This window comes from Argiope bruennichi, chromosome 1 (assembly GCF_947563725.1).
Source record: "Argiope bruennichi chromosome 1, qqArgBrue1.1, whole genome shotgun sequence".
Classification (NCBI taxonomy): Eukaryota; Metazoa; Arthropoda; class Arachnida; order Araneae; family Araneidae; genus Argiope; species Argiope bruennichi.
Window position 1 is genome coordinate 147,890,704 of NC_079151.1, and position 27,763 is coordinate 147,918,466.

The 27,763-nt window shown below is 30.6% G+C and overlaps 2 protein-coding genes across 3 annotated transcripts; one reads left to right on the forward strand and one right to left on the reverse strand.

The window, feature by feature from the left end:
* Positions 1-2,186: 2,186 nt before the first annotated feature.
* Positions 2,187-8,450, forward strand: LOC129971308 (60S ribosomal protein L35-like). Its single transcript, XM_056084939.1, has 3 exons — positions 2,187-2,299; positions 2,640-2,776; positions 8,200-8,450. The coding sequence occupies exons 1-3, from the start codon at positions 2,297-2,299 to the stop codon at positions 8,429-8,431; spliced, it is 372 nt and encodes a 123-aa protein (XP_055940914.1). The 5' UTR covers positions 2,187-2,296; the 3' UTR covers positions 8,432-8,450.
* A 5,976-nt stretch (positions 8,451-14,426) lies between these two features.
* On the reverse strand, positions 14,427-25,978 carry LOC129978006 (uncharacterized). Of its 2 annotated transcripts, XM_056090602.1 has the most exons (5): positions 25,810-25,978; positions 23,951-24,031; positions 22,272-22,401; positions 16,651-16,822; positions 14,427-15,057 (listed from the first exon to the last, which is right to left on the reverse strand). In XM_056090602.1, the coding sequence occupies exons 1-5, from the start codon at positions 25,843-25,845 to the stop codon at positions 14,886-14,888; spliced, it is 591 nt and encodes a 196-aa protein (XP_055946577.1). In that variant the 5' UTR covers positions 25,846-25,978; the 3' UTR covers positions 14,427-14,885. The 2 variants fall into 2 exon arrangements, with proteins under 2 accessions (XP_055946577.1, XP_055946578.1); XM_056090603.1 differs by lacking the exon at positions 23,951-24,031.
* Positions 25,979-27,763: the final 1,785 nt, after the last annotated feature.

The following is a 27,763-nucleotide window of genomic DNA, read 5'->3' on the forward strand; positions in this document are numbered from 1 at the left end:
AACATTATGTTCAAGAAAAGGAATTTATTTTACAGAAATGAACACATATACTGGAAATTCGAATCACACAGCGAATATTAGAAATTAGGGATAGGACAAGATAGTTTCTGAACAGATCTAAACTTTCTTTGGACCATTTTTACTCATGACTTCAAACTAAGTGGATATTGGTCAGATTCGAGCGATTAAGTGGATTGGAGTGGTCTTCTGCGTTTTTGAGCCAAATAAATCGGAAGAGCACCTTTATCGTCTGGTCAGTCACTATTCGGGTTTTCAGGCAGAATTCATTTCAGTAAAACAATTAATAAAATACAGAATAGGAAAGATAAACATTGCCATATATTTATCGACAATCTCAGTACTCTAAAAGTTCTACAAAACTCCGAATCAAAACATAATATTATTACGGTAGCTCGTGAATTGCTGGATTGCTCCATTTCGCTGCATTGTGTAAAAGCTCATATCGAAGCAGCACGTAATGAGGCAGCAAATAATGTTCATCTTAAAATTCTAGAAAGAATTGAATCAAGATGAATATAATGTTCATCTTAACATTCCAGAAGGAACTTTCAAAACTAAATTTAAAAAATACAATAAAATATGAATGGCAAAGACATTGAGATATTGAAGAAAAAGGAAGATTCACGTTTAAAATATTGAAAGAAGCTAAAATTTTCAAATTTATAATAGATTCATTAGCCAGTCTTTACTACAGTGCAGATATGGTCTTTCTCCCAATATCTGCACCGTTTAACTTCAAGGCTTGCAACTGCTGATTAGGGATGACGAATATTTTCAGAGCGGTTATTACGTAACCAATATCAAAAAGTCACAAATACAAGTGATCAATACTTTTCAAGGAGGGGTGTGATTCAAATCCTTGATACAATCGTACTGAAGATATTTCGATTACAGGTTTTGGATCACGATAGAATGTGACAATCGATACGATATCACTGAAATTTGCCGGAGCGGTGACGATACGATCTGTCCAATGGAAGCTCTCGAAAGAAATCTGTGATTGGATTGAAAAGTGAACGGACCGGTTATTGGAATTATCGTATGGGATCATTGAATTGCATATCACTGAAATTTATCGGAGCGGTGATTTCACCGGAAAGTGCGAAGTTACCGCTGCACTTTACGGGAGTGACCGATATTCGTATTTGATGATGCACTATTCCATACAGATCATTTTTAATTGCTCGTGACATGATTGACTTTGATTACATGTACTCTGTTTACTGCTGGCACCATCTATTGGTAGAATATAGGACTAAAATAAACATTTTAAAGAAATGACATATATTTTCAACTCATCTTTTCCAGAAAATGGTTCACTCTAATAAATTAATTAAATAAATATTTTTGAGAAAAAAAATAAAATTTAAGAAGTAAACTGAAACAGATAAATTAATTCAATCACACGTTAATTAAATTAGTAAATTAAGTATTAATTACAATTAATAAATTTTATATTTAATATTAAGTAATAATTTTTAATTGATAATATGATTGAAATAACAGATATTTGGAACGCATATTTAAAAATAACAATAGCAATATTATTTGTTATTCAAAAAATCGTTGATTATGCATCTCTAGCTGTGTCCAGTTAATCTATCTTCTAAACATAGCTATATCGTAACTTCACTTTTTTTTATTTTTCCTGCAAATTATACAAATATTAAAAAGATTTCTTCTTTAGCTTTAAACAATGGAGGAAAGTTACGCTATCAAATATTTAATGAAACATTGAAAACGATTTCTGTTTTGTTCATGACAATGAAAATATTTTTCAGAAATGTATTTATGCAGGAGGCAGTCATCAAAAACTTTTTCTTTCGATTAAAGCTACTTTTAATATTAACGAATTGATCATCATTAGATAGAAAAATGAATATTTAAGGTTGGGAGGAAAAAAAAAAAAAAAAAAAAATAGAAAATAGCATTGTTATCTGTTGCCAAGCTTCAAAGTCTATATTAAAAGCAACCATATTTTGAATAAAAAAATTTCATTATAATGTATTAACGTTATTTTTTAAAGAGGACATAAAAGGGGAAAAGAAAGGATCATCATTTTTTAAAGGGGAAATAAAAGAAAAAGAAAGGCATCTTTAAAAAAATATCATCTGTATACTAGCTTTGTATTTTTTGGACAATCAATCAATTATAACATTACTGATTTACAGAATCAGCTAAATAACGTCTCAACTCGGAACATCAGGGCAAAATTTGTTGTAATCGCGGTTACTAGTAAAGTAAATTATTCGCCGCGGTTTGTAAATACAAGAAAATGGTAAGTAACTAAATTTTATTTGAAAATATCAATAAATTATTAATCTAATATGTGTATGCCAATCAAATAATTTAAAGATTATCCCAAAATCAGTAATTAAACTTTGATGTTATAGGATGGTTAATTTAGGTGCATGTGTGTCATGATAATGAGAATGACAGTATTTCTTTTGAATCTAGGATTTGCTTTGAACATATTTCTAAAGCATGTTTTTAATGCTATGATGCTGGTAGACATATGTATCAGAATGCTATACATACAAATATATTAATTTCTAAAAATTGGTTTAGTGCTACTGGTTTTTGATCGAGATGGTAAAACGGTTGATTTTGACTTATAGGCTAAAGTTAAAGCACGAGAACTGCGAGGCAAGAAGAAGGATGAGGTGATGAAGCAGTTGGAAGAATTGAAGCAGGAATTAGCATCTCTACGAGTTTCTAAAGTGACTGGTGGAGCAGCTTCAAAATTATCCAAAATGTAAGTGCTTATTTTATTTTTTATTATATGTATAATTTAAACGATACATATATTCCTTTTTTAAACGGTTTTTGTATATATGTTAACTATAGATTGCACAACTTGGTTGTATAATCAATTACATGAAAGTGAAGTCCTTTTGATACATGCAAAGTGAAAATGCAATTGTTTACCTCTACTATTTTTTCAGAAGCGAGGTTTATATAGATTTATTTTTTGTATGTTTTTCTCTATGTAGTTATCCTCAGTTAAAGCAAGCATTATCTTAAATCAGATTCCAGCAGTAAAATATAATTTGATATTTCCAAATGAAACATATTCACCGGTCAGGCTTTTACTCTTAAAATGATAACAGTTTATTTCTCATGCAATGAATTGCTAAGCATATATAATTCTGGTTGAATTAATTGCTTGTTTTACTTTAATTTAAAACTGTAAGGATTAGCATATAATGTCTGTCATGGATTTCTTTCTCGCGGCTGATTTCATTTTTCTTTCATTTATTGTAAATGGAATTGTCTGTGTTCTGTGCTTCTAAAACAAAGGTTAAAGTAAGCCAGCAGTGTGAATTCAGAAACTAAACAACTTGTAGTTCCACAAAGACAAGTACTTTGTCTATTCTTTTTTTACATGTAAAATTTAACTATATTGGTAGTATAAGATTAATATGAACCTGCTTAATTTTACATGTAAGAATCACTTAAGAATTTTCAAATTTATTTTCAGTAAGATTTTTAAAATTTCTAAATAGATTATTGCAAAAATAAGAAAAATAAGCAGATATATGAAGCTGAGAATGGGAAAAGTACCTGGTATACTCCATATGTTATCCTGCTTAAATTGGTTTGCAGATATCTTCTATTCAGAAATATTTATATTTCAGGAAGCATTTCATTATAATTTTTTATAGTATGAATATATGGCTTTTTACTTTTAAAAATTTGTCAAAAAATATCACCCTTAAAGTTTTATTTGTTTATTCTTGAACTAGAAAATACTTTTACAATTATGCTTGTCTTTTTGTAAACACTAAATCAAAAGATTGCGAGTCGATGGATTCAAAATATATGTACCTTTAACATTAAAAGAAAGTGTTATTTGAATATAATTGAGAAATACAAAGCACTGTCTGAAATTTTAAACATAGTTTGTATTTAAATAGATGTTAAATTTTAGAGCAAATTCTTCAATAGTGTGACTATAACTCTATTTGTTGATATTTAAGTATTCATGTTATATCTGAAGCAAAACAAGTTGAATGATTTTGACCAGATTGGAATTTGGACACAAATCGGTTGGGTAAAAGTAAATTTTAGAGTGTCCCTTGCTGCGCCAATGGTGCCAAGTCACCAATAAAGATGGCTGACAAAATAAACAAATACTTCTGCTGAACAGTTATGGTTACCATTTCCCACTATATAATTAGGACTTTTTACTGACAAGTATTTTTTTTTTTATCCAGACTGCCTGGTGCCTTATACAGATGTCGAAGGCACCGAGCAGAATTTTTTTAACTTAAAAAAAAATATCCTATGGCTTTGCTAGCAGCTGCAGTGGAAACCTAGTAGCTTCACTAGCACATTGAACATAAGGACTGTATGGATAACAGGAACAGTACATAATCAGTTGAAAAGAAATAATGAGGGACATTATTGGAACGGATGCAATCAAACCATTCTCCATATAAAATTTCAAACAAGCATCCTCTCTTAACCTACTCGCAAAAAAAAAAAAAATTCACTCGCCCTTTATCTATTCTGCAAGTACGAAATACTGTTTACCATCCCATTTACCTGACATCCATTCTTGCACAATTACCGATATAACAAATTATCAAGGGAACCAACCATCAGAGCATCAAAAGAATTACGAGAACTGCGAAGAATTCCATTGCACCTGTCTTTTAAAGTGAGAATACAGACGATTTCGTAAATTTAGAATTCAGACGATTTTTTAAAATGCATACCGACAGTTAAAAATTGCAAAAAAATAAATATTTTCATTGAAAAAAGAAAATAACTTTTAATTATAATAAAGAACAAAATTAAAAACTTTAATCAATATTTTTTAATATTTTTAATTTAACATTTTTCATTATATAGTTGCAGTTCATATACAACTCAACCATTGTAAAAAGTAGTAAACAAAATAGCATTAGTGTTGCTAGAAAAGCGTTTCGATGGGTTGCCATATTGGCGACGAACTTGGGTGCACACTATTCTTCACTTCACCCATCTATTGAAAGGAAGATGTCTGAAATTCATACATTTCTTTATAATACTATGTAATATGAAATGCTTATATTGGATTGTAACATTACATGTTAAGTAGTGAGAGGACTTATTTTAGCTGTGAAGATTTTGCTGATTTCTATTACCCTTCAGTACATTCAGAGGGTGTAAAATTTAATCATTCTGTATTAACGCAGCACTGTAAACCTCATCTTAGATTTTTATAAAATTTTATACAAATGTGTTATTTGAGGCACATAATTCAGAAAGCATTTAATTTCTCTTGATATTTCCAAGCTTCTCTATCATTATGACTGCCATTGCATCAACTCATTTAGAGTTTATTGCTTGGAGGCTTTCCATAATCTATGTGAATTGGGTGTTTCTAATTTTAGCTTTTGTCTGTGCCTCCTATTTCTTCTGTTGTAACTTCATGGCATGAAAGTCTTTTCCATTTTATAGATTTATTAAGAAATTACTTTTATTTTATTTAGCAATAGGGTATTTCATTTTCTGATGTATGGCCTTTTCATACATCTTTTGTATACATAATTTTCAAGTAAAATGTAATTTCTAGTAGGAATCAAGGATTTATTTCTGATACCTACAAAAATATTCTTTATTGGATTTGTGAATGTGTATGGCTTATATGGATGAAGAGAAATAATTTTTATTTCAATTTTCTGTAAAATACATCTTGAAATCAGTTTTTTTTTTCATAGATAACTGATATAGCCTGATGTCTGTTTTAAGTTATGCTTGTCTGTAGATTTTCCACCTTACAAATCATCTGAAAAGTATTCATCATTAATTTTAATGTAGTTTTTGAAATGAATACATAATGATGCTTTGAACCTTGAAAAGTCGGTACTTAATCAGAATGACTTTTCAAGAATAATTCAGATTCCTCATATTCCTGGGTTGCATAGGTGATGTCTTGCTTTATAGTTTTTCAAAAAGCTAAGGCTTAAATTACAACCAGTGTTACAGTCCATTTGAAAATTGTAAACCCCTTTTACTCAATTTTGGATGATGAATGTATTAATACATTCTCCTGAAAAACTGTTGAATGCTTATGATGTGACTCAGATTAAATATTTCAAATTATATTAATGAAATGCCATTACTACAGTCCATTTGAAAATTGTTATCCCCTTCCACAAGATCTCAAATGATGTATTAATACTTTCGTTCTCCTGAAAAGCCATGTTGAGTGCTTATGATCTGACTGAGATTAAATATTTGAAATCATACGAAAGAAGTGCCAGTGAAAATTGTAATCCCCTTCCACCCGATGATCTCAAATGATGTATTAATACTTTCGTTCTCCTGAAAAGCCATGTTGAGTGCTTATAATCTGACTGAGATTAAATATTTGAAATCATGTCAATGAAATGCCTGTGAAAATTGTAATCCCCTTCCACCCGATGATCTCAAATGATGTATTAATACTTTCGTTCTCCTGAAAAGCCATGTTGAGTGCTTATAATCTGACTGAGATTAAATATTTGAAATCATGTCGATGAAATGGCAGTGTTGCAATGCATTTGAAAATTGTAGTTCTTGTCCATCTTATGATTTCAGGTGATATATTTATGTTTTTGTACTGAAAAGCCCTGTTGCAGGCTTATGAAATATTTGAGAACTGACTAGTTAGTGTTATGTTTTTAAGAATTGTTTTCTACAAGTAGGGTATCATTGTATGCATTTCATACATGTGTATCTTAAATTTGTATCTGATATATTGTATAAATTTTCAAATTTATAGATGCAGGTAACTATTTTTTTTTTTGCGACTTATCATATGGAATACTGTAATTGCAATAAGAATTATATATTTTTTGTGATGAAATATGGTTTTCTGAATGTGCTATGATTACATTATTTCGAACCTCTGTCTGATAATCAGTTTTCCCCCCTATTTTCAACATGCTTCGTGTTTTTAGCTATTGATTTTTTATGTATGTAACTATTATTATTTTTGTTTTGTTTTGTGACCTATCATGTGGAATACTGTAATTGCAATAAGAATTATATATTTTTTGTGATGAAATATGGTTTTCTGAATGTGCTATGATTACATTATTTCGAACCTCTGTCTGATAATCGGTTTTCCTCTCCTATTTTCAACATGCTTTGTGTTTTTAGCCAATGATTTTTTATGTATGTTTAGTTGTTATTCGAAAAAAATATTATGATGAATTATGGTTTTCTGAATGTACTGTGATTACATTATTTCGAACCTCTGTCTGAAATTTAAAAAAAAAAAAAAAAAATTGTTGGATTTCTATTTATGTAAACTTGATTTTTATTAGCCCACAGCAATATATATCTACTGGATCTCAGATGATGCAAGAATACTTTCGTTCTCCTGATGATATGATGAGATAATTCAACTGATGAGATCAATATAACATTTTCACTTTATAGGGGTTTTTTTTTTTGGAATTTTTTTCTTCTCCATGTATTTCCTGTTTTGGAAATCAGTCATTAAAGCATGTTTTCTTAATCTTATTTTTTTAAAAAATATAATGAAATAACCTGTCCTACAATCGACTTCTGATTATTCATCGGAAATTATAATAGTTTCTCTATTATTTCCTGTCTTGTGTTTAGCAGTCTGTCTTTGGGTTAAAATTTTAAATCTGATGCTATAAATTTCTTTTCATATATATGTATGAACATTGCTATTATAAGTTAATAAACTTTAAATTAGTTATTAGCAAGTATATTTAATCCTGATATATTAAAGAGAAATTTAAAGGTTGATTAGGATAAAACTTAAATTACCAAGGAAAAATGTTAATTCTATTAAAAATATTTCAATGAAACTTTAATAAACTTACATATATATTGAGCTTATACTTTGTTAATTAATATTTTAGAAGAACTTCAGTTTAGAAAATTCTAAGAGTTAAAACTTAATTTTAAGATCATTTTTAAAAGAAGGGATAAAGTTAATGTTTTTTAAATATGGCTATATGTAGTGAAAAGCTAATTATATTGAAGTCATTTTAAATTGTTATAAAATATGAATTGTTGGCAGTTTTGGATAATTTTTTTAATTCTTTTTATTTTAAGGGCTAGTATACTCATTAATATTTTGAATACAGAGTTATGAAATATAAAGTCTGTTGTATCCTTATATATTTGTTTCTATGCATTATTTTAACTTCATTTTTTCTTTCTCAGTTATATTGTAAGGAAATCAATTGCCCGAGTTTTGACAGTCATGAACCAGAATCGTAAGGAAAATTTGAGGAAGTTGTACAAGAATAAGAAATACAAGCCTGTTGACTTGAGACCAAAAAAAACTAGAGCCATGCGTCGAGAACTGACTAAGAGACAGAAGAATCTGAAGACTCCTAAGGAACAGAAAAAAATGCGAGCATGGCCTATGAGGAAATTTGCTGTAAAAGCATAATTAAAGTTCATCTTGTATATTTTTGTGTATTTATTCATTTGAGTATAATAAACATTTGCTTTAAAGTTCTGTACAGGGCATTATAAGAATAGTGGGAGGAAATCAATTACCCGAGTTTTGAATCTTGAACCGGAATCAAATAAATTAAAGGCTTTTAAGATATTAGAGAAAATCAGTAACATTTGGATATATAAATTTAATAATGTTCAGCTTTTTCCATATTTGATGTTTTTTTCACAAAGCAAGTTCAAATTTAATCCTTTTTTAAATAATGAAAAAATTAAGTCAGTCTTTTTATTTGTTAGTTGATAAAAAATATTCTTAGCTATCATTAAAATACTAAATGTATTTTGTAATACTAAATTTTTGTAACAATGGCAAAGGATCATAAATTGAAGGGTTGAGTGTTTTGATTTATTACGATTCCTTTCAATAGTTCTGGTGATTGTTGGTGTTTTATCTTTTCAGTTCCTTTCTGTTTATTTTTTAACTTGTAATATTTTAACATTGTGTTTAATACTTCTAATGACTTCAGAGAATTGATTTTAGCCTTCTAGATTCACATCCATATTGTTTGAAATAGTACACAAAGTTATTGCTATAAAATTTACCTTGCTGTTCTGATAAATTAAAAGTTAAATGAGCAGGCTTTTCTTTTTATCCAATTGGGATTTAAAGTTGAATATAAATTTAACTGAATTTATATATATATATAATCTTGCTATAGTTCATTTTGTAGTCATTTCTTTTATTGTCACTGTTGCATACATTTGAGATAATTAAGTCATATTGTGGAATATACAAAATTTCTAATTTTTTAGGCTAATGATCGTTTTTGGAAAATTGCAATGCTCATACCCAATCAACTTATTGTCTAGCTGTTACTGTTTGTGGTGATGATTATTGATGTTTTTTCTTGAATAATATCACTTTAGAGAATATTAGTGGTATTGAGATGAAAGTACATATATACACTTAATAAAAAATATGCTGAATTATTGCATGAGGGATTTTAAGTCTGCTGCTTTAATGTATTAGTAATTGGCTGTTATTCTTATTTGAACACATCTAATTGAAATAGAATGTCTTAGTAGCAATTTTCTTGTAAAGACAGATGTATTTTAAGACTTTTTTGACATTTATGTTTATGTGCTTCCCCTTGTAACATATTCACAAGGCAATCTGGTTGGTTGTGTACAGAATTTATTAGAACTATCCATATAATTTTTGATTCAAAAACTGATAGAAATTCAATTTTTAATTCTAAATTAGAGATGTTTGCAAGATAAGTGCAATACTTTTGCAGGCATCTCATCTAACCAAAACTGGCAAATGAGCTTGAAATCGTGAAATGGAAATTATATTTTGTAACTCTAAATTAGTTATTGTTTATATGAATAAGTTTAAGACTGAAATTCTGCCTCAATCCTTAGCATTTCATTCGCTCTGTTATGGAAATATTAGATTGCCTGTATACTGTAAGCTTAAAATGTATATAATTCTTTTTATTTAGACATTATATTGAGACCTTTATTGAGGTTACAGTAACTAAATTTTGATTGCTTTCAAAGTAATTGCATCACTTCTTAAGCAATTTAATCGTCAAATGCGCCCTTCAAAGGATTGCAGATTTTAGATAGCAACGGAATCGTAAAGCTTAATAATTGAAAACGTCCCTCACATCTGTAGTAAAGAATGAGTTTGAATATTTTGAATTTGGGTTGTTCTCAGAAAAAGAAAAAAAGTTTTCTTTTTGAATCGAAATTGTGAAAAAAAGGAATTGAAGGAAATTGACTTGACAACTTCTGTATTGGAAGAAGCTCTTAGAACAGTGGAACATGGGCAGTTTGAATTTAAATCCACAGTGATATTCTAAGAAATCACGATTTAATGGAAAACAAATTATGGCATAAATAATATTGGCTAATAAGTCTACTTATAAAACTACTTTATTCTCTGTTTTAAATATTCTGTTTTACCAGAGCGTCTGATAATGGTAGTCGACACTAATACCATGTTTCTGAGCTACCCCCCCCCCCCCCCCCAATTACTATTCGTTTTTGGAAGATTGCCCATAAATTTTCCAGAACTTCCATCCATCGAGCGTTTTTTCGATACGTCAATGAAAACTCCATACGGCCAATTCTAGTAATTATACATTGAGATTGCAAATAAGATTTTTGTCAAAATTCGAATCTGCTCCAAGAGCAATTTAAACTTCTAGTAAAAGTGCGTCTTGAAATCCAAAATAAAACTGAGCAAAGCTACATGAGGAGAAGCTGACAGATCCTGTGACCCCTCAGCAGACGTTAATTGTATCGATTCCGACTTGCGGAACTCGGTAACAAAGGATACAATGAAATTTAACCGAAAGCGTTTTAAAAATGACTGATATACAGGGTTACTATGTTTTCGTCATAAAAGTGGTAATTTTCGTGGATTTACAACTTGACTTTTTTATTGCAGAATGGAACTGCATGGACACACACACACACACACACACACACATATATATATATATATATATTGTGTTTATATATATATACACAGAGTGTTGCAGAATTCGATTGACTAACTTGGTGGGGTGATCAAGAGAGTAACGAATCACCATACAACTTAGGGTCCCAAACGACATTTTATAGGTGAAAATCGCAAAAATATAGGAAGTCCGAGAACTGTTGGAAACTAAGAAATTAATTTAAAAAAAATGGTGTATCAACTATGACTTTTTTTAAAGTGAAAGCGCATTCTTAAAAGTTTTTTCTGGTAGGTAACATGCGGATTTGATAATACAGGTGGTCGTAAATTACTAGAAACGAAAAAGTAGTTCAAAACCCATATTTGCAAAAATATTAAAATTTGAAAATGTAAGGAATTTTATATTCTATAATTTGATATAAGCGTGTAGTACGAACACTGGGGAGTTTTCAAGAAAAATTATAATGGTAACCAGAAAACATCGCTGCAACATCAGTACCGATGTTCGCAGAGAGCGTGGTCATAATTGGAAAGATAAATTCAGTGAAAGGATAATAGGCATTCAGTAGATGAAAAATTACCATAGGTTCACGGGTAACGTTTTTCAGTGAAAATGGCAAATCAAGTGGAGTTTGCAAGCTGGATGCTTGATGCCACATAAGAAGATGCACGCTTTTCTGCCAGTGTTTTATTCTCAGATGAAGCCTGCTTTCCGAGAGAAGGTGTTTCCAGCACCCACAATGCGAATATTTGGTAATTTGAAAATCCGCACATCACTATCTCGTCGAACGTACAGCACACGTTTGATATTAACATCTGGGCAGAATCATCTATGGGGACCGTATCTTCTGCCCGGACGCCTCAGCAGCACAAAGTATCTTGTTTTCTTGCAACACGTTCCTCCCGATTTACTGCCGGGAACACCGATAATTGCAAACCAGAACATGCATGATGGAGCACCAGAACATTTTAGTTGCATTCTTGAAATCTGACGTTGTTTGCGAATGAAATTTAACGACCATCAATTCTGCAATGCTCATGACTTGCTCATTGCTTTTATTTTTCTCGAAAACATGAAAAATTTACATACGAGAAGGCTTCTTCCCGATTACCTCGCATTCATAGGGCCATTTCCTTCGCCAGGCTCATTGTCTTTTCGACGTCTGTTTTTGCGATTTTCACTGAATAAACGTTACCTGTGACCCTATGTTTTCTGGTAATTTTTCATTTACTTAATGCCTATTATCCTTTCACTGAATTTATCTTTCTAATTATGACCACGCTCTCTGCGAACATCGGTACTGATGTGGCATGCGATGTTTTCTGGTTCCCATTTTAGTTTTTCTTGAATATCTTGAAAACTTCCCCGTGTTCGTACTACACGCTTATATCAAATTATAGAATATAAAATTCCTTACATTTTCTTTTATTTTTCTTCAAGTTTTAATATTTTTGCAAATATGGGTTCTAAATTACTCTTTCGTTTTCAGTTATCTACGATCCCTTAGATCATCAAATCCGCATGTTACCTACATAAAAAAAAAAAAAACTTTTAAGAATGCACTTTCACTTAACGGTGTTTTAACTATGATTTTTTTAATTTTTTTAATTAATTTTTTTGCAGTTTCCAACAGTTTTCGGAGTCCCTATATTTTTGTGATTTGCACCTACGCATCGCCATTTGTCACCCTTTGTTGTATGGTGATTCTTTATCCTCTTGATGCTTACTATCACTCCTCTGATTTTGTCGGTCGAATTCGGCAACACCCTGTATAATGAATAAATAAATTGTGAGTCATTTGTATATCCTTTACTAATCAATGCTAATTTATAACGTCATATAAAATATTATTTTAAAAAACTGAAAGTAATGAATAAAACTGATGCCGGATTCCATTATTATAAGAAAAAAAATTAATCCGCTTAAGTGAACCTTGAAGCTGACACTACTTTTTGTGCTATTTTACTTAACCGCCATAATGCTTTTTAATGTAAAATATTTTGACAATAGCTTCAGAGGTTCCTTGATTTCGTGATGAATAAATGAACCTTTGTCGAGAAAATAGATGCAGGTTGTCAATTAGGGATTCGTGATAATGGCCTAATAATTTTTTTTTTTTCGTGATCTTACGACTGTCTAAGTCATGAATATGGTTATAAATTCGAATGCTACTTTATATTATGTTCAGTTCAGTGTATACCGAATATTGCCGACTACTTGACGAAGACCTTATTTTAGACAATTTTGTGTTTTCCAGCTTGCGATAGACAAATTATGTGGTATCGGTTCCAATGTTTAGTCTTGATGGTTTTCCTGCAAATGCATATACATGTAGCATCATCTTATGTAATAATGACTTCCTCAGTTCACATGTTCAGATTCATCCATATTCTGTAAGTATAATTAGCCAATCTTCGTGTAGGTGAAATACTCTGTTGCATGAAACAGTAAAAGCATTTCTCCATTAAGTAAAGTGTGAGGGCGCTGCGGATGATTATAACCAGAAAACGAACTGAAGGGAAGAGGGTGGAAAAGAAGTACGGCGGGAGAGACGGGGCCGAGAGAAGGTTGTTGGATGTTCGAAAGTTCTATGATGTTAACGTACTAAATTTTGTAATAGTGTTCTTGTGTGTTATGTTTCGTCCTACGTCAATTAAATGTTGTCAAAAAATTTAAATATGGTGTAATGCCAGTTATTTTCGTTTACATTTATTTACTAAAAAGGCAGTCTTTGCCTTATTAATTTTTCTGATGAGAAATAATTAAAAAAGCTCGGCAGCGCCGACATAAAGTTTTCACATGTTGCGAGGAATGCAAAGGTTAAAAGCTGAAAGAACTGCTATAATAGTTGAGATATTTTTTTCCCTTGCGTTTCTTTGTGCTAGTAAGACCTTGAAGGGCCTATTTTCAATGGAATTCTATAGATTTTATGAAACTCAAGTAGACGAAAGCTTTCAGTGCAAAAACGCGTTATTGAACAGAACTGAAAAGGCACACCTTGCCGATGCTTGCTAGTATCATTCTGTTTATCTCTCGATTGACTGTTCACAAATCTACGGTGTTTCTTGTTTTTCTTCTTAACTAAGCTTTTAAACAAATAACGTGTTTGGTTTGACTATACTATGCTAGAATTCGGTATTTTTTTAAAAAAATCTCATTCATTTCTGTAGATTTCGTATTCGTTGAGAGAAAAAAATGCGTTAACAGAAATATTGCATAGGGAAGCAAGCGATCATTGGATGGGGATGATATCATGGGTCATAATATGGAACCGGAAATAAAACGAATTTCATGACACACTACGAAAAAAAAATTCGAATAAAAGATTCGGGAAGCTAAATCTCAACAATTAAGAAAGGAATGGTGAATACCAAAGAACAGAATTCGCAGCGACATTATTTTATATGAAATACTTTAAACAGTGAATAATACGAACATAAAATAATAACTTCATATTTATTATGAGCTTGCTAAGCTTTTATAAACATGACGCGATTAGAATATAAAAAAGTCGATGTTTTGCAGCTTTTTTGCAATTTTTATATTATCTTCAATTTGCGCCTTTCCTCGATTCTTGCACCAGCTTATAGTGTTGCGACAGTGCAGATTTAGCGATTTTGCAAGCAAATTTCATCTTAATGCTCGATTCTCGACATACGGGGAAATTTTCAGAACTTCGGTTCCTTGTTTTGTTAGACAATAGAATGCGAACAACTGCGCTCGAGTTTCAATTCCAGAATGAGTCGAAGTATTAAATGCGGCGAAGCCCAATGAGTTCTGCTATTTGTTCTTATAGTGTGTTCTTGACATGTTCCGGTTGAATTTTGCCGTATGTAAGCATACTTCTCATGTTTAAAGTTAGACATTTCATTGTATATTAAATTATTTTAATCCATGAACTTACGACATCATTTGCATCTCTAAACAACATAATTATCGTTGGATACACACAAAAAAATCTAAAAGTATTCGTTTCTATGCTGCTGTTTTCTTCATCCAGATCTCAATATCAGTTAATGCATACGGACCATCATAGCTAGCTATGTAGAATTCGGTCTTGTCTATTGTGTCGTCATCTAACGCACTGCTTCTTAATACTTCTGCCTCTTCATCCAATGCAGAGCGCCTCCGAACACGACGAATGTACCTGAAAATTTTCAAATGTTATTCTTTTACGATTCAGTGCACGGTAGGATTATTATTTGTTTCTGTATGAGAAGAGTTTTGATTTTTGTTTGAACTTTGCAAATTTTTTTTAATGGAAGGAAATAACGTGTAAGCAAAAGATAATGGATACACCACGTTTTAAAGCCGGTCATTCGTTTACGGGAGGATCAGGATAAAAATTCGAATTTTTAAAAGAAACAATTAAGGAAAAAAAATAATATTGATAAGTGAAGTAAATAATATTAAGAATAAAGGGATAATAATTTAAAACAAAAGTCATTACATATAATTGAACTTCTGTTTGCTCGTTTGAATGACTTTATACAATTCCACATCCCTTGACGAAATCGAACGAATTATTTTGCTATACTTTCTACAACACAATGCAAGAATATTTAAATGTTTTAACGCCCTTCTAAAGGGAATGAAAAGTTGGTAAATAAGTTTTAATATTTTCTTACATCACGACTTCGGAAATGAATCACCGCACAAAAGTTAATTTTTACACCATCTCAAAATTAAAAAAATAATAATTGACACCAGTGTTTTCCTATAATTATTTACTCGATCTTTTAAATTAAATTGAACGCAATTTGAAAAATTCCTTTTTTTAAAAAAAATCCAAATAGTGAGTCTATTTCACTATATGATCGGATCTGTCAAGTGCGTTGATTTATTTTCTTCTGACATTTTCACTTTTGCATTTGTTTCGAAGTTTAAACATCCTGTAATATGTGAACGCAGTTATTTTCATTCATACTTTGTCTTAAAATTATAGAAAATTTCTTTGATGTTTTATCCCATATTTTGGCACTTCCAATTTTGGATGTTCGCAATTAGCATATCATAATTCTTTTTAATGAGGCTAAAAGAAATATGACTTTATTTCATTTTATGAGTATGAAAGGTCGCGCGAGCTTCCTCTGAGTCTTTAGTGCTGCTATAGTTTCTTTCTATCGATTTGCTGCTTGTGCGCCGCTGTTTATTGCAAGTGCCATTATTTCGTACGCTTCGGCTGTGTTTTGTTGTCCCTGTATTCGTGTTGAGTAGTGCCATTATTTGTTATTGAGTCCGTTAAATTGTTTCACCATATACCTGCTGCACTGGACCTACTGATTTTCGGATTTTGAATTTTCCGTAGTAATATTGAAGCCAATTATCCCCAAAACGGCTTATAATTAAAAAAAAAAAAACATATTGTTATTTCACTATACTAAAATTTGCTACTTAGAGATATTTATTTAAAGATTAAATAAAAAAAAAATTAGGGAGCGATAAACCTTTTCAGTTTTTAATATTTTTTTTCAATTAAATGCTTTCATGTTGTTTCTGATTATGCCTCCCGGGATGAAATAAATCGAAGTTTTAAAATTTTCAAAAGCTTCTTCTATTTGGTCACGCATCTGCTAAAATATATCTATCTATCTCTATATATACACACACACTAAAGTTAAAGTATTACTTATGCAATAGTTTAAGACAGTTGAAATTACGGTTATTAGAACCCAAATGATAGTGGAAACTCATCCAACTCGGAAGCTAAGGCACATTTTCGAATTAGGAATAGACTTACTTCATAGCGTACATTCGAGGACCCTCTTTGTGGAGAGTGATATTTTTATCTCTTGGAATAGGTGGATTATCGGCTAAAGTTTTTGGGATCATCCAGCTCATCTCGAGGATTACTTCTCCCTTTCCAGGAGTGGTTTTAATTCGAAAGGGAAGAGTCATGTTAATCTCCTGTCCTGTAAATTAGAAAAAAAAAAAAAAAAAAAAAAGGCGATTTGAATATCTGATTCGAAACGTCATAGAAGTGATACTGTTGTGGATTTAGTTTCCGAATTTGCAGATTAAATATTATTTATAGCAACAATAACATACGCACAAAAATGCATCTGCCCGTTCGCAGAAGAGAATAAAAGTACTAATTGAAACCGTGAAAAATATTTTTAATATATATGTTTAGAAATATTTTTTGAAAAAAATTTACTGAAGTTAAAGTAAGAAATTGAATAGAGATAAATTGATCTCTGGAAAAGTGATTTGATGAATTTTATAAATTAGTGCAAACATGGTTTTTGAGTGATGAAGCTAAAATGGACAAGCATTAATATTTCGATTAATTTGTAACTAATTAACTAACTATATATTTTGAAAAATACTTTCAAAACAAGCATTTACTGTTCAAGAAACAATGCAATGCCGATTTCTGTGAATCCAGATCCAACGGTCTGCATCACAAAGCGTTTTGAACATTTTTTTTTTTTTTTTTTTTTGCATTATATACATGGTATCATATAATTTACAGATAGTATCTAACTTATAAACATGATCATGTTAAAAAAAATTTCAAATGATTTTTCAAAATATGGCTTTATGTTAGTTAAATGGTTTTTATTAAACATCTCAATGATTTTCGACATTAAGATTCCTGCTACTTATAACAGTGTGACTAATGTCAGGTAAACAGTGTGCGAAATTTTCTTGCACATTAGTCAAATACAAACAAAATTTGACTTCGTTTTGTTTCTACAGCAACCGTCCAATTCGGGAGCATTCTTTGTAGAAACTCTCAAATCGCTCGTGTATATTAGTAGACCCACATATTTAGTGTATCTGGATTTCCAACCTGGAGCTTTTTACTCCAATAGCTAGGATTTAATGGTACACTCAAAATTTATAAATTGTCAGTTTGCTTCAAATTGTTTTCGGTAATACTGTATTGCTTGCTTGTAAATCAGTAAGTTGCAGTTTGCTACTTTGAAAATAGGACACGTTAATAACTATGGAGTATAGGGGACATTTCCCTAAAGAAGTATTTCTGTATTGTTAGTGAGAACATACTCTGTCATCCATTTATTCACATCGAGCCACTCCTTATTTTTATGCCATTTCAGATAAGTAATTCCATATCACCGTTACGAATATTTCTTCAAGACAATAAAATTATTTTCTTTATAAATTAAACTTCACAAGAAACACGGAGGGGTTCCGCGTGATGGTTAAAATAAATTTGCTCAGCTTTTCCTCACGAGCTACTGGTCGCTCACACTCCACGTGAGCGCCTACTTTTCTTGACTGCCAAGCAAGCAAGAAATCTTTTCTGCATAACTTTCAAGACAACAGGAATGTGCTGCCATCTTGGGCTAAGAAGGGGAGCTAATCTCGGCAGTAATTCTGGTATTTACTATTGCATCTTGTCAATGGAATTGACCTTAGGGGACAGGTTTATTCTAATGGGCAAAAAATTAATTAATTGTTATCTTGAAACTATTTTCGTCTCATCAGTTTTTCGTCAGGAAATGAGTTTCTCATTAAAATTTTAGGTAATTCTGATGAAAATATCGAGGGTTGTAGGATTTTTTTCTAAATAGCACTTCCAATGTTTTTCTTTTGACAATTTCTCGGAAGCTATTATATATTAGTCAAAAAAATTTTCACTCACTAAAAAAGCATTAACTTATTTTATAATCATGAAATAATTTTATAAAATTCATAATTTTTAAATATGATTATGGAAAAAGTGACTTATAGTACAGCATAATTTTTAGATGAAACAAAGCTAGCATACTAAAACGTCCACTTTTCTGAAGTTGTGCTTATACTGCTGTAGGTTTCGAAATATTATTCAAAACTGAAAAATTCCAACAGCCGACTCGAAACACACTTTTTGAAGGACTGGTTTTTACCTATATTTGTACTTATTGATCTGATCTTCATGAAGCACGAGGTCATTATAAATTTGAGGAAGTTGGATTAATATTATTATCTTCAAATAAGTTGAGTTTAATATAAAGTAGATTTTACTTTCCTTTAAAAAATGATGCATAATAAGATATAAATTTATAGCATTTAATTTATTGTCAGAAGATAGAAGAATTCCCAATTAATTATGTAAATGATGCAAGTTTATCAATTATTTTGAATAAATGCTCTACACAGTAACATGGTTTAAATACTTTAGTTTTAAAAGAATTGGCGACCGCCGCTCTATTTATAAATAAAAATGAAATATATCTTATAAAAATTCTCCTTGTATTTATTAAAACAATTATTTGAGAGCGAAATTTAAAAAAAGTGCTTGTTTGCAGACATTTGAAATATTTAAATTATTTGGAATTATTGTGTAATCTGTTCTGTCAATATGATTGATTGCTTTCTGAAATAAGAAATTTTGAATTTCTGAAACTAAGTTTTGTAGTGGTAAACAAATTACACCACAGATTAAAATGAAAAACATTTATCTTGGAATTTATTTTTCCGATGCAACGGAAATCCCGGGGTTAAACTCGACCTATCTTAAGTAGTTTGATTTAAGAAAAGTGAAGTACAGATAGCAAATGCCGTGTTCATCATAGCAGTTTCGTACTCACTCATTGGTGTGATGTCCTACTTTTTCTGCTTAATGATGCAAATGCTGTTCCCCTTTCTTTCAAAGATAGTTGCTTTTATTTCACACTTGTGACAAAAAATAAAACTTATTCGCTATTATGATTCAGAAAAAATATTCACTCTTCTGTCTACAATCACTAAAAAAAAAAAAAAAAAAAAAAGCCGTCTCGATTTATTTTGCTTATGTAAATCCTATGTAAAAACTAAAACTACTACTATTTTAAAAGTAGTAATGAATAAAAGATGCCATGTTTAAAATTTTCGTAGGAGGTTATTCACACATTTAAAATTGTACCGGGTTTACGCTTGGGAGTTATAAGACGGCCAGTAGGCAGCGCATGCGCAGAAAGGAACTGATTTATGTTTGCCACAATTTCATAAGATAGATTCAGTCATTCCATGCTTGGCTATAAATAGCCGTTTTGGCGTTTTTGAATTTTTCTTTTCACAGAAATTATCGGTATTAGTTTTTTAAAATGATGGATATTTACACAAAAAAACATGGTAAAAAAAAAAGGTCGGCATAGATAAATTTGGAAAATTATAGAAAAAAAAAAAGGGCAAATAAAATGAAACACTTGCATACACATACATGTGCACACACACACGCATACACACACTAGTAATAAAAGCGTTAAAAAAGAAATGGAGCGTATTATTCAACAGCAAATATAAAGAGAAAGTATATTCAAATAGTCTATGATTCTTTAATAGTTATTAAACCAACAAATGCCAATCAGTGAGGTTTTTTATCATCTTAATTTCTAAAAATGTTGACAAATTGATAAAATTTTGATTTTGAAAAATTACTCATATATAAGCTTTACTTATAATGTGTGATAAAAAAATCTTACATTTTATTTTTACATTGCGTATGTTCAGAATACAATTTGGTTTCATATTATTTTGGCATTTTGCGCATAAAGTCAAATGACTTATTATTATTAACTTTTATTTTTTATTTCAGGGTTTTAAGGTTTCCCCGTATTTCCCCGATTTTTTTTGAATATTTAAGGGGATACGATGCCTTAAAAAATTATCAAAATATCGAATTTTTTTATTGAATCATTTGTTTGCTTATATCCTTTTTCATATCGTACTAAACTATTAAGGCTGTATCTGTATTATTTAGAAAGATATTAAGACTTTTATTCGCAATAACAGGGTTTTAAATGGACCTGGACCTTTAAAAAATGGTGTTTAAAGACTCTAAATTTCTGAACTAGTGTTACAGCCCAAAGATATATTGAATTATTTTAGTCTTTTTAGCAGAGAATTGTGTCCTTCTGTAAAAGATTCTTGGTGCTTTTATCAGGAAACTTTGGTCAATGGTAAAACACCAGGTTCACATAAGACACATGTAAAAAAACACCAATAAATGTCCCTAAATTATCCTAATTTATCAATGACTGGCATCAGTTGAGCTTCTTCAACCTTGCACAAGATGTTTGCAACGGCATAGAATTCGAACGAAATTCTTCATGGTGTAATATGGGATATGTGGTTAAAAGAAATTTCTGCTTTACTGTGTCGAATTCAAATTGCAGTTGCAGATGCAGATGCAGATGCAGTTTCAGAGTTCAGAGTAGGGACATCTAAATCATTAGAAAGTGTTCAAGCTGAAAATAACCATCTTCTGAACAAACAATCTAGAATTTAGCCATGTGGAAGGATTATAGGCATGTATATCAGAGTAAATAAAAGAAATCTGCTGTGTATGAGTTAGCTAAAAAAAAAAGAAAAAGACTTACTCTTGAAACAATAGAATACTATAATTTATAAAAAGGACTGACATACAAACCTTGGTGGTTTTGAATCATATGTTCAATAAATTTTAATTACCAGGTATGTCAATTTACTTTAAAAAGTCTAAATATTTTGTCGGTTACATACAACTGTTTTCCTCGATCAGGTTTTCTTTTTAATACAATAAAGAGAATTTAAATCTTTATAAAATGCTTTGTATTGAAGATAAGCGTTTTAAATTTTGTGTATATGTTTTAAATTATATAGTTTGTATGACTGTGCAAAATATTTGCTTGAGGAAAGAGTAAATAGATTTTTATTCACAAATCAAAACTCTAAATGACTTTTACTAAATGTTCGGTTTTTCTTCATTTTCATGTTTTTTAAAATGCTAAGATTTTTTTTCCCAAATAAAAAACTGTGCATGCAATAAGTATTCACGTGTTTAGTTTTTTTTTAGATGCCAGAGTTAAAATGAGGTGCCGCTAAATTTCTCTATTTTTCACCATATATAACAGTAAAAATGTTATTTTAAAATAAGTACTATATATATCTTGTAATCCATTCACAGTTTTGTGTAATATATTTCAGAAAATGTTTTAAAAAAAATTTAAGAAAAATACTCATATTTGAATAAATAATAGCAAATTAAAAAAAATTGAATTTTTTTTAAATTAAAATTTTATCTAAGCAGGCAGATTAAAATTGTTTTTTCTTTTCAGGGTTTTTTATTTTTATTTCAATGTTAACATACACTATTATGAAACTTTTTTTGTATAATACTTAAAAAAAAAAATGTTGTGAAGGTACCATGTCCCCTTAAAATATCAGTTTTGTTGAAAGAAACATTTTTTTTAAAGAAAAAGTCGGTTGGTTTAATTTATTATCAGTACCTATCACCAGACCCGTATAGACAGTGCTTAATCAATCAGATTATTTAAGATTCTTAACTTATTATTTTAAGTGTATCTACATTATTTAGTTGTTGGTGCGTAAAAAACAAAATCTGCCCGAATTATAAAATAGGAAGGGTACGCAAATGAGAATTTTTCCTACTTCTGTCGTTCTTTCCCCTGACGTATCTTAGCAATTTTTGAAACGCCTTGTATTCCGCAATCAGAGGAAGAGGGTCGATTCCAGTTGTAGTCGCCCATGTGAGAGCAGGAAAAGACAGGATCATGTAATTCTGTGGGAAAAAAACGTATATTTTCACTGGTACTGATTTATTTCAAAAGTTTTTGAATGCTGTTTGTTGACTAATACATCGCGAATACACAGTTAAATACATTTTACAAAAAAGGAAAGTGATTGTAACATTTAAGAGTATAATTTCATATCGATAAATATATAAAAGGAAATCTGACATCTTGTAAACTGAGGACCATTTTGGAAATTCTATCATTTTAAACTTTGTAGCACCTCTTTTTCCCTTTGAGCAGAGAGCTCCCGAACGCTTTCGGCTGGAAACCGTGGAATCCCTCCACCATACTGTTCTTTAACCTAATTTTCTATGTGTGTCTGTAGTAATAAGTGTTTGTGAATTTTGTAGTGTAGCTGTGTTTGTGAAGATTAAAACAGTGTATTTAAAACTGGGAAGTTCCTTAGAAAACCACAACACACCACTATAACTTTCAATTTAAACAAAAATATTGAATTAACATTTAGCATTCAGACTTTCAGTTGTTAAAATCATTATATTATAAAGATAAAATTTTTGTTAATTGCTCTGTAAGATTATATATATATATATATATATATATATATATATATATATATATATATATATATATATATATATATATATATATATATATATATATATATATATATATATATATATATATATATATATATATATATATATATATATATATATATATGATTTTCGATGTATAAACTTCTTGTGTGCCAAAAAGTATATCACAAGGCTTTCAAACGTAAGTCAGTACATAAGTGACAATGGAAGAAATTTCAAATATAAAGGACGCAGTCACAAATGCAAAGAAAAATGGAGGGAAACAAGGAAATACACAAATGCAAACAAAAAATAAAACAAAATTGCTCACATTTTAACGCAAACATATAGTAAATGAAAGCATACAATCGGAGAAGCATGATAAAATTGAAATAAAATATTCAAAATACAAATATAGAAGCATAAAAGTATATGCAAATATATATGTAGGCAGAAACAAAGTCTAAATAGCACGGGGGGAAATACTATTAATATATGTTCAAAAGAAAATGAAAGATGGTTTCCTCTATGCAAAGGCAGATGAATGAGGCGACTAAGCTATATTATCATTCAGAAGGCAAGTCCTAAGTTTACGTGTTTCGGAAATAAATTTGGTGCATTCATACATCAAACGCTTGGTATCCTGAACAGCGCTACTGCAGCACGAGCACCTATCCGTCCATGTTCGTGGTGCCTTCTGAAGAGCGATATAGCTTGACCACCTCAGACGTAACCTCGTTTTTGCCAAGGATTTATTGCAATAAGCAAAAGGAGAAAAAAAATGGCTTAAGTTATACATTTAAATAAAAAAAAAAAAAAAAAAAATAGAATGTCTAACATTATTCAGACATTTCAAGACATTCATATTTTAATATTCAGATTTTACAAAATGAAGACAAAAAAAAAAAAAAAAAATGACACAATTAGTATCATTTGAAAAGCTAAAGAAAGTAAGAAAATCATTCGTTCAAGAATTCCTATTATTGCATAAACTACTTACCGCACGTTTTTCTACCACAGTGAATGGGGCGCATTCGAAATTTTTGTATACACAGCTTTCAATAGTGAAGGCACAAAGAATCTTAAAAAAAAATGCATTAAACAAAAGATATTAGAAAAAGCAATGAATCCGCTTAAGTACGCTTTCGGGATTTTATTAAACACATTTTCATATTCATTTATAGTACAGTTTGAACATAAATCGTTGTTGCTGCTTATGGTACTTGTCACAGACAAGTCCGTTGACGAAGTCAGCGATTTTAAGCCGAGTTTTAGCGTCTCTTGTTTCAGTAGTGCAAAACGAGGGCCTGAGTACGTCTCAGCTACACACACGTCACAGCCCTTTTCACGGGGTGGACTTTATTCATACATTTCATTCACTCATCTACAGATCGTAATTTAGTCCTGAATCAGAGAACCATCACCTCTCATTCAGTACCCCCCGGCCAAAGTACTATGGAAGAAAACGGCTATCCCGGCCAAAGTACTTTCTGTAATACGAAAATTCTGAATGCAACTTTAATATTTTTAGGCATCTTCAGCACTTGAGAAAAGAACAGTTCACGAACTTTTCGTTGAAATTATTTTCACAGCAAACTCATTATGGATCAAGGAAAACTATTAAATCCACTGAGAACCCTAATATCAACCATCATTACTCTTTCGCAAATGGCGGAGAGAATCTTTGGATGCACTTTAGGAGTTGCTTCGGTTCACAGATTCGGCATTGGAGGCTTGTTGGAGACCGATGAACTGCACAGAAACATGCACCGATGTGAACTGCAAATTCCTTTGTGATCGCTGTGAAAGGTTCAGGAATCTCTTGTCGCAGCTCACGAACCAACTGCTCGTAAATGCTAGGCTCGCAAGTATAAGTATATTTACGTTTTTAGGACGTATTTTAGAGAGATAATTACTGGTCATGTAGATGACAAAACATTTCTTCTCCTTTTGAAACAGGCCCCTCCTTCTTTCTTTATCAACTTAGCTTTTTACACAAAAATAAAATATTATTAATGAAATTACTGTTCTAATTCTTGTATTCCTAAAAAATTCCTCGATAAAAAATTACCATATTCTAAATAAAATGATTGGGAAAAGTGACATAGATCAGACCGTTTCAAGAAATGCGAAAAGTTCGTTCGTTTATGAAAATAATCATAACAATTTTTAATAATGCAATACGCCCATAAATGTCCGTCTTCTTAATAAAATTTCAAAGTTTTGGCCAACTTTTTGAGCTAATTGATTATAATAATTATTCTTGAATTATGTTTTTATGATAACTTACTTAAATAATCAACCAATATCTTTTTATTCAGTTTTATTTTATAATTTTATTTAATTCAGAGATATTAGTGTGGGAACTGAGATTAAATGCGAAACAAGTCAGGCTTCACTGATGTATTTCGAAATGACTGGCATGCAAAGCTCTATTTCTTTACATTAAAAAAACAAAAACAGCAGGGTTATAAATAAATTAAAGAGGAAGATTAAAATTTATTAAAAATAATTCAATTTATTAAGAATTACTTTTAAAAACATCCTGTAAATTTCCAATAAAAGAAAAGCAAAGAAAAAAATGTTTGATATCAAAGCTTATAAAATAGAGTTAAATTCTACAGGAAAACATTTCTGCGTTTTTTTGAAAAGAAAAGTTATTAACAATATACCAGTTTTTTTAGCAATAACATTCAAATGTTTCTTCTTATATAAAACGTATAATGTTTATAATTAAGAGAAACGTAAAATCTTAATTTAAATCTTACAAACAATTCACCAGTCATTAACAATATGCTTTTTATTTTCATTGCATTCACTCCAACAACTTACTAAAATACATTCAGTAAAAAGACTTACCACAGATACAACTCTCCACATGTTGATGTTTTTCATGAAAACTCGTTATTTTCTTGACAAGAGACACACGCTGTCAAATTTTATTCATTTGCCGGATGTAATATATGTGTAAAAGTATATGTTTCGCGAGGAAATCATTGAGTTTCACGACAAGGGGAGACAAGCGCTTATGAAGTATGAATAATCAGAATGGCAACGCTTCTTTCCTTTGAAATGGATTGACAATCTATTAACCATTTCCTCATTAAAGCTGCCACATAAAAGAAAGCACTTCGAAATCAGATAAACGGTTTATATAATCTATGCTAAAAGGGAAGAGAATAACACAATTATTAAGTAAAATGCGGAGAGACTGCAACTGCGATTTTTTAACCAAGTATCAGAAGAGATCGGATTCCACTTAGATACAGTTCGAAATTTGGTTTCATCGAAGTATCGGCGTGTCAGTTTGTTTGGTTCAGGTTAAATCTATCGAGGCCAAATTCCTCCCATTGGTGTGATGCAGAAAGTTTGAGAGAAGCTACCAGATCTGGTATCATCCCTATCGTCTGACCAAGATTAAAAATCATGAGATCCGTTCTAAAATAGCCCTATCGTTACTTTAAAATGGAAGGCTTATTAAAATAAGAAATAATAAGATATTATTTCTTATTTTAATATCCCTTGTACATTTTTTTTAACATAGGTTATTGATTAGCCAAATGAAAACAACCAATCAGTCACATATCAGGTGACTTCGTTTAACTTTCTTACATTAGCTTTGAATTGCATTTGCATTTGAAATCTTAACAAGAGTAACTAAAAATGCGGTTTTAAAACTTTTTCTTATACCTTAAGATAGTAACGAATAAAATAAAATAAAACCTTTACATTTTCTTCTTCATAATGCGCATGTGTATAAACAATGACATTCATCATAGAAGATAGTGTTTTTTTTAAGAGAAGAGAAATTAAGAGGGAAAAAAGCGGCAGTCGTGTATCATCAAATAGAAGCAATTAATCAAATATCGAACGGAATCATCAAAATTGTGTCATCTATTTTTTTAAATTTTAAGGTGACGTAGGAACGTTTTTCCTGATGTTATGTATCTGAAGTAACTTATAATGATAACAATAAAAAAAAAAAAAATCAAATTTATGAAATCAAAACAACGATGGAATAATTTTAAAATAAATTAAGAAAATAAATCTAACTAAAGTATTATAAACTTTTATTCAGAAGTTTTTATTTGTTGTTGCTTCATTTTAATAATGAAAAATATTCTAAAGTTCCTCCAATTACAATTATATTACATTTTCAAAATTTCACTGAAATTATGCCCCCAATCTCAGATATCCTTTTTCATTTATTGAGCCTCTAATTGGGAGCAAGCTGGAGTGAGAGAAAAGGAAACCAACTTTCTTTGGCAGCATATTTAAAAATCTCACCATCGAAACGGGGCGTACTTGTCAGAGATACATGCATATTGTGATGAATCGGGGGTTCTTTAAATTTGCTAGTCGATGAAGTCAAAGTCCTTTAGTAACGAACGACGACTTTTGTTAAACACAAATAAACGAATAAACAGACAACAACTATACAGCCGAGACGAACACACGTAATACACAGCAGCACACTACAACAAACAGTAGAAAAAAAGTAATAATCGGTAGTAATACAACCACAGCACACAAAGCGGCCAGGCAGAATTCCGCAGGAGGAAGGAATCTGCGCAGCTACTCTCTACTTTCTCTCCAAATGCCTGCAAATCTCCACTGCCTCTTCGCTTTAGTTGTATCCAACTGCCGACTCACTACTACACAACTGGCTACTCCTCACACGACTCTATGCTGCTTCTATAATAAACACCAGGATTCGGCACACAGCTCAATTCACCAAACGTTTCGCCAAACAACTGTGCATCGCTGGACTGATACAACTATTCGCCGTTGACTTGCTATGCTTCTCTAAACC

Bases quoted from the DNA above. Each gene is read 5' to 3' on its own strand.
- LOC129971308 (XM_056084939.1), top strand. The intron at 2,777-8,199 runs GTAAGTGCTTAT...TTTCTTTCTCAG, and splicing joins GCTTCAAAATTATCCAAAAT to TTATATTGTAAGGAAATCAA.
- LOC129978006 (XM_056090602.1), bottom strand. From the start codon at position 25,845: ATGAAAAACATCAACATGTGGAGAGTTGTATCTGTG. The intron at 22,402-23,950 runs GTAAGTAGTTTA...TTTTTCCCACAG, and splicing joins CTGTGGTAGAAAAACGTGCG to AATTACATGATCCTGTCTTT. The intron at 16,823-22,271 runs GTAGGAAAAATT...TCTAATTTACAG, and splicing joins CAGGGGAAAGAACGACAGAA to GACAGGAGATTAACATGACT.